The 8,920-nt window shown below is 17.5% G+C and overlaps 1 protein-coding gene across 1 annotated transcript in view; it reads left to right on the top strand.

The window, feature by feature from the left end:
* The window catches only part of LOC128956655 (uncharacterized), a 14,416-nt gene extending 5,862 nt beyond the window's left edge, over positions 1–8,554 (top strand). Inside the window, exons 2-3 of the mRNA XM_054302374.1 lie at positions 5,680–5,759; positions 8,036–8,554. Coding sequence (XP_054158349.1) covers positions 5,682–5,759; positions 8,036–8,497 — 540 coding nt within the window. The 5' untranslated portion in view covers positions 5,680–5,681 and the 3' untranslated portion in view covers positions 8,498–8,554. The remainder of the gene's footprint in view (positions 1–5,679; positions 5,760–8,035) is intronic.
* The last annotated feature ends 366 nt before the right edge of the window (positions 8,555–8,920 follow it).

Raw genomic sequence — 8,920 nt, 5'->3', positions numbered from 1 at the left:
ATATATCTTTTTGAAAAAATTTTATAAATATTTWAAAATTTTTAAACAATAACAACAACATAAATAAACAAAATTTATTTAAAATGATAAATTAGATTACATTTTACTAAAATAAATAAAATAAAATATATTATATAAATATATATTTTTAAAAACTCAAATATAATATCATAATTCAAAACAATATATCGCATATTATATATGTATTTACATATGAAATAAGTGTCAAATATATATATATATATATATATATATATTATATTATATATATTTGACATTTTTATATATAAATAAAAATAAGGCTTTACTTACTTATACTATAATAATATATGTAATTTGAAATTTACATAAATGACAAATTATATTTAATAAATTATTATTATTATTATTAGCGAAAAATTTTTATATTATCATATTTGCAAAACAAATAAATTATTTATCTATTTATCATATATTTATTATTATTATTAACTGAGATTTATACATAAAATAATTTATATCTAATATTTTATAATATTATTATTATTATTATTATTAATATTAATAAAAGGCGTTTACAGTTAAATATTTTTGACCTAAAATTTTTTTATTTATAACATTAATATAATTTTGTTTTTTTTGTGAAAATTGTTATTTATATATTATTTTTTTAAATATAATAATAATATTATTATTAATGTCATAATAATAATAATTATTATTATGTTATCACACCTACACAAATGTATTTAAAATACTATATATATATTATAAAATAATAATACTATTATATATATTAAATATTTTTATTACATTACTGTTACATTAAATACAAAAAAACTAAACAATAATAATAAAATAAATTGTCAWATATTTGTATTGAAATTAAATTCAAGAAAAAAAAACTACTAAAAAAATAATATTTGATATTTAATAATAAATATATATAAAAATAAAATAAAAAAAATATATTTTAATATTATTATTTAATATTTTAAATATTAACATAACAACAAAAAAGATTATTTACATTATTTTATTTAAAAAATAAATAAATAAAATATACAAATATTGAATAATATAAATATTATTTAATCAAATAAAAAAATCTATAAAATTATTTTTTGATTAACATTTCAATTATACACATCATTTGAATCAATTGCTTATATTATTAATTATTAAGTTTATAAACTATAATATTAAATAATTAATAGTTTAAAAAAAATTAAAACATTAACTAATTAGTTTTGACTAAAATTTTTTACAAAAATAAATAAATATTTTAATTTTGATATATATATATATATATATTTGTTTGTTTTATAAACATTTTATCTAAATACTAATGAAAATAATTTCCTAAAATTTTATGTTTCATTAGTAAAAAACATAATATTTTATAAAAATGTTTTTTTTGTTGTTGTTGTTGTAAATAAATGATTTAATTTAAGTATATATACAGTAGTTTAAGACAAATATCCTGAAAAAACAGGATATGTTTTTTACATTTATTATTACAATTTTTTGTTGCTGTTGTTGTTTTTAATTGAATAAATACAATATGTTTTATGTTGAAACATTTTGTATGATGAAAAAAAACATTAAAAAAAACTAAATAAAAAACATAAAACTAACTAAAATAATGACAAAATAAATTAGTGTTATATAATCTATGTATATATATATATATATATATGTATATATTAAATAAATATTTTATTATATAAACTAAACAAAATACAAGAAAAAACATTTTTTTTTGTTTTGTTTATTAATATATAGTTAGAATAATAATAATAAAATATTTTACATAGAAATACATTAGTAATATTGTAATAATAATAATAATAATAATAATAACAAGAATATTCTGTATTAATATATTTTATTTTGTGAACGCATGCACTGACTCTCTCTCTCTCTCTCTCTCACTCTCTCTCTCTCTCTCTCTCTCTCTCTCTCTCTCTCTCTCTCTCTCTCTCTCTCTCTCTCTCTCTCTCTCTCTCTCTCTCTCTCTCTCTCTCTCTCTCTCTCTCTCTGTATATATATTTGTAAAGAAAATCGATAGCAAAATCTCTCTCTCTCTCTCTCTCTATTCTCTCTCTCTCTCTCTCTCTCACTCACTCACTCACTCTCTCTCTCTCCTCACTCACTCACTCACTCACTCACTCACTCACTCACTCACTCACTCACTCACTCACTCTTTGGGCTCATGTATGTGCTTAACCCTAATACTGTACTAACACACACACACATCATCCAGACTTCCCATCTATTATTGAGACTGAATCTCACAAAAAAAAATTTTTTTTTTTTAGTCTCTCTCTCTCTCTCACGACTTTCATCATCACATGTGTCTGTCTATCCATTTAATGTGCGGCCAGTCCTCAGCACTGGTAGTATTAGTAGTCGAAAACCAAAATAATACTATTATCTCCTCTAAAAAATAGTGGTGAAAGTGATTGTGTGTGTGTGTGACTCTAGTAGTCTATATATATTAAAAGGGGAAATGGATGTGTCAAACAAAACAGTTGAAAATAAAATAAAAAGTTTTATTTTTTTAGTCACTATTACTAGTGTTATACTGTTTTTTTATAGACATTAATTGAGTGATACAACTGTAATGTGTTTCAGTGTCTACATTGATATATATATAACAGTATTTGTAGTCAAATCTAAGTTTATATATATAAGACAACTATAAATATATATATGATTTATATTAATATTGATATACAGTATAACATGTATATATAGACAACAATTATATATATATATATATATATACTGTATATATAAGTGTTAATGTATTCCCCGACGTATGTCTGGATCGCTATTTGTGTCATCAAATTGTGAGACAAATAAAACAATAAAAAAATACAACAAAAAACTTTCGGTAAATTTATTTTCTATATATATATATATATGAATTATATAATATAAAATTTTTTTTATTTATTAATGTCTAACACTATGTCTAAACATTGCATTGATTTTGTTTTGTTTTGAACTTAATATGTTTAACTATTTTCAAGAAAATAAAATAATATTAAATTGAAAAAAATAAAATATTTTTTTTCGTTAACAATAAAATTTTTGTGATTATATTTTTTGTTTGATTTATTGCAACTCATTATAACACAGTTTTTTTGAAATAGTTTTTTTTAGGATTTTTTGTGATAATTTAGTTTTTATTTTTTTTTATTATTATTATAACATACTATACTATAAAATCTTTAAAAATATTATATAAATTAGTAATCTATTAGTAAAAATATTTTCTATAAAAATCTTATATTTTATTGAAATTTAATGAAATTATTTAAATTAAATTTTTTAAAATTAATGTTTTTTTAGAATTATTGTATTAAGTAGTTATATATATATGTGTGTAATAAATATATAATTAATTAAATTAATTTAAAAACACGTATTTATTAAATACAGTAATAATATTATTATTAAACCTAACAATAATAACACATGAATTAAAAATGTAAAAAACTTATAGTATATTAAAATTACAATTTAATTATTCAAATTAATTATTATTATTATTATTTGGTAATCTAATTTAGTATAGAAATATATTATTTTTATAATATAATATTTATAACAATAAAAGAAATATTGTTATTAATTTATGTAACAATAATAAAACAAATTGAAAATAATAATAATAATAAATTTGAATAATTTAATTGTAATTATAATTATCTCAATTAACAGATGAGTCAAACAAATTATTAGTCAAATAATTATTAAATAAATATATTTGTATTAACTATATATATAAAACTTTTTATTATTATAATAATTATATTATATAATAAATATAATATAATTAATTCAATTTACATATATAAGTATATTATCTATATTTATAAAAATTTAATTATTTTATACAACACACATACATACATACAGTATATATACATTTACATCAATAAAAACCAATATATATATATTATACTAATATATTATTAGTATATATTATATATATCTAATACTTTTTAAAAAACTTTATCAAAAAATATAAAAAATATAAAAAATAAATAAAACTAAAATCTATTATAAAATTCGTGCAGATGTTGTGTTCAACGATAAAAATCCACAAAAATAATAATCAAAAAAAAACAAAATAAAAAACAAAAAAATAATATTGCGTTTAGTTTTTACGTCTAAAAATCTACAGTATATGTGTGTGTTTTGTAAGCAATTTTTTATTTTATTTTTTATAAGTAAATTACAAGTTTTATTATTATTATTATTTTATATATTATTTAGTAGCAAAAAATATATAAATACTTATGTATTGCTTAACCCAATTGATTTAAATGTAAAAAAAACATATTAATGTTTTTTTTTTGCTGAAATAAATTATTATATATATACAGTCATGTCTGAGTATTAAAAAAAATATTATAATAATATTTCGCAATTTTTAACATGTGAAAAAATAATTTAAATATTTCTACTCATAATTTTTAAAAAAAAAATTATTTATTATTCAAATATAAAGTGCAAACATATACAGAATATTCTGTATTATTATTATAATAGTATAATTGAATATAATTTTTTTTAAATAAAAAATAATTAAATTTTGGCAAAAAATTCAATATTTGTACATTAATTTGAATTTTGAAATACTATATAAAAATACTATACATACTATACATTAATATACAGTAATTTTATTATTAATGAATATATATATACTGTATATAAAGTTTATATTAATTTAATCACATTTATTGACAATTTGTATAATTCAAGGACTGGGACTTTAGATATATTGACAAACAATTTATTTATAAACAAATTAATAGTCAATTTTATATAATTAATATTTATTTTATTTTCAATATTATTGATTCAAATAAATAAATATATATTTTGCGCAATAATTTTCCGATAATCAATATTATCTAAATTAATGACTAGTTTTTTTTGCTTTAAATATTTTTTTAAAAAAAAAACTCATTATTTTTATATTTAAATCAATTTATTATACTAATAACTATAATAATTATTTTATTGTATTTACTACTATACAATAAAATAATTGTTATTTAAACAATAGTTAAAATAAGATAAAATTTTATATAATTTTTAAATTTATACTAATAATACTAATAGTTATTATACTTTTAAATTATAATAAATAATTTTTTTTGGGCTAATAAACTATAAATTGAGTTAAATACTAGAAATTTAATATATTTAAAAAAATAAAAATGTAATTTTAAATTAAAAATAAAATTTGTAGTTATTTTTTTCATTAACTAAATTAACAAATTACATAATTAAAATTATATTATATAAGTTATTACATAATAACATATTACAAATTGTATTGTAACCAGTAACATTTATAATAATAATAATAATGATCTAGCTAAAAAGTAATTACTGTCTATATATATATATATATATATATAGTTTTTATGATTAGCTAGAAATAAATTAACTAAAATAATTAATGATACATATATTTATTATATAATTTATATAATAACATAATAACAGCTAATTTTTGATTTATTTAGTTTAACAACAATAACAAAAAAATCTAATATAAGATTTTAATTATAATTACAACTCAATAAATATCATATTTATTAGTAATAACTAAAAAATATTTTTTAGTTATTTATTTACTTTTGTTTTTTATTTTTGTTTTTTGATGGTCAGGGATGCAGTTTGACTCACATTTAATGGATAATACAAACAATACGACAGTGCAGTCATCATCAAAGTCGTCATCAAAAAAAGTTTGTAAACATTTTTGTTACAAATTATTTATTTAATAAATAAATATTTATATATAAAATAATATTATATTTCCTATTGTTTGTTAACAATTTATTTTTAAAAGGAAATTGTATTAATATATTTTGTTGAATTATATTTTTATCTAGGTCATATTTAGTTATATATTGATTACTTAATAAATAAATATTTTTTTAATTTTAGTATTTTCGATAAATTTTGTTTCAAATTATTATTGTTATTACTATTATATATATATATTAATGGCTTTTAGTAAATAACAACAATAAAAAATTTAATTAGTTAACTAAAAAAAAGTTTTAGTAAATTTTTATTTAATTTATTTGTATTGTATTTTATACTATTGATAGTAATTTTATTTTTCAATCAAGTTTTAAATGACATTTTGAAATAAACCTAATTTATACTCTACTGTAAATTATAGTTTTTATTTTTTGATGAAATTGAAAGTTTGATTACTTTATTTAATTTTAATTGACTTAAATTTTTTTTATGTTTCAAAAAACTATTTTATATATATTTAATATTATATAATTTGATATAATTTATCAGTTATATATAAAGTTAACTATTTTATTATAATATATACATATTTTTATCATTTATCATTTATACAAACATTAAATATATTATATACTACAGTATATATTAATATAATTTTAACAACAAAAAAATCAATAATGACTTATGTATTATTAAAAATCATATGTAATTTTCAACAACAAAAAAATAAACTAATAATACGATTAAATTTTTTATTAGACAAAAATCTCTACTAAAATACTGTACAAAAAAAAACAAAATTATATATTATATAATAGGATTGAAGTTTAGATTGAAATTAAAATTTATTATTATTATTATTATTATATATATTAATAGTAAAGTACAGTAATAATTATATTAAGATTAAAATAAACTAATTTTATTTATTTGCTAAAAATTTATGACCTAGTTAATAGTATGATTAAATTTATAACAATAGCAATTTTTATTATTATTATTATTTTTATTACTGTCTAAATTGTATTAGGCTATAGACATAAATTAGTTTAATTTAATAAATTTTACTAAATTTTTATATACTATAGATTGATATATACTATTGTAATAGTATATAATAATAGATACAATACATTCAAAAATAAAATTGAATATACTTTTACTGTTATTATTATTATTGTAGACTAAATTGTAGACTTGTTTTACATTTATTGAAAAATAAAAATAATTTCAATTTTATTTTGAAAGACAAAATAAAATATAACTTTAAAAAAAAATTATTTTAAATAAAAGTTAAATTATATACATTTGTAGATTTTATTTGTTCAATCATCATCATAATAATAATAGTAATAATAAAAATCATCAATATGATTTATTATTATGATTAGTCAATAAATGTAATAAAAATATATAATATTTTATTCAAAAAAAAATAAATAAAAAAATAAAACTAAATTACATTGAAGTATATTTTTTTATATTAKATATTAACAAAAATATATTATTGAAAATAATTTAATATAAAAAAAAGTAAATTTAATATTAAATTAATGATATTAACCAAACTAAATTGTTAAATAAATACCATGCTATTTAATATACTTTATATATATTTATTATTATTAAAATTATTGAAAATAATATTAAATTTAAATATTAATTTTAATTTCATCAAAAAATATATTTATAATTATTCAACAAAAATACTTAATAAATAATTATAAATGCTATAACTTTCAAACAATTTGCATAATAATAATAATAATACTTTAAGTTATTATTATTACTTATATAAGTTATATTATTAATAATATCATAATAATACCATACATTAAATTAACGATTAAGTACTTTATATAAACTTATTGTTATTATTATTATAGAAAAATTAATTAAAAACTTTTGATGTTATTATATAGAAAAATATTTATTATTATTTTCAAGTATTTAGTATTTTTTTGTTGTTGTTGTTGTGGAAAATAATATTATTTTTTTATATTAWTTTCTAAATTATTATAAAACATTTTTCTAATATAATTACTGTTTATTATTATTATTTTTTATTTTAAAATTAAAACAAAATTATTTATTTAATTAATAATTATTGAATAATTATTAATTTTTAAAAAAATATATTTATTATTTTTTAAATATGTATATTATTTTTTAAATATATTTTATTATTTTTTAAATATATTTATTATTTTTTAAATATATTTATTATTATTTTTTTTAAATATAATTATTATAGAAATTGGGATTATTTTCATCAAAAAAATCAACAAAAAACACAAAAAATAAAAACAAGGATTCAATGACTGATGACTTATTAAACTACCGGAGCTCTACTGTTGAACGATGCTATTGTACTGATTGTTTAGATAGTATTAGTAGTACTAGAATTCCGGGAACTGGTAGTTAYGGAAGCACTGGTAGCCGTAATAGTAATCATTATCAACAACAACAACAACAAATTGATAGCAATTACTATTATGATTATCCCATTACTACTACTACTAATAATACTACTAATGATATATCAATGGCGGCTACCGGTGCTGCTGATAATAGCCGGGGTCGCCCTCGTCATCAGCAGCCAAACAATAGACAGAGAAGCCTAAGTGGCGGTAGTATTAGCGGTACTACCAGTGCTGCCTATTGTCAACCTATTGGCGGCGGCGGCGCGGCGGTAATCATGAGGCCAGGGATGTGATAGCAGAGCACATGTATATGGAAGTTGACGACAGGATCAGCGGTGTCGGTGTCGGTCGTCAACACCAACAACAACAACGACAGCAAAGACGACCACCAAATCCCGTCCAGCCGTTGTTTGTCGACCGTATATATCCGCCGCCCAAACAATACCCGTGCGAGTGTAGCCAATGTCGTAAGCGATTGAACGGACAGCAGGCCCTGACCACTGAACTGTTGCCATTAGATGCACAGTTACCRCTCCAGCAGATGATGTCCGATTCGGCAGTACTTTGTATTATCCTATAATTTAAGTTGGTTTTGGTGGTGTTGGCAATGCTAGTTACTGGGAGTGGGGGTGGAATGGCTAATACTGTGCTATTATTAATAGCTTTTAATTAATGGTTAACTGTTTTGGGTGWCTGATRAGTGTAARTAGGCTTTC

The sequence above is a fragment of the Oppia nitens genome, unplaced genomic scaffold, assembly GCF_028296485.1.
Source record: "Oppia nitens isolate AA-2021 unplaced genomic scaffold, nextdenovo-longstitch-racon4-pilon3 scaffold31_pilon_pilon_pilon, whole genome shotgun sequence".
NCBI classification, from domain to species: Eukaryota; Metazoa; Arthropoda; class Arachnida; order Sarcoptiformes; family Oppiidae; genus Oppia; species Oppia nitens.
This window is presented reverse-complemented; position numbering and strand designations above follow the sequence as displayed.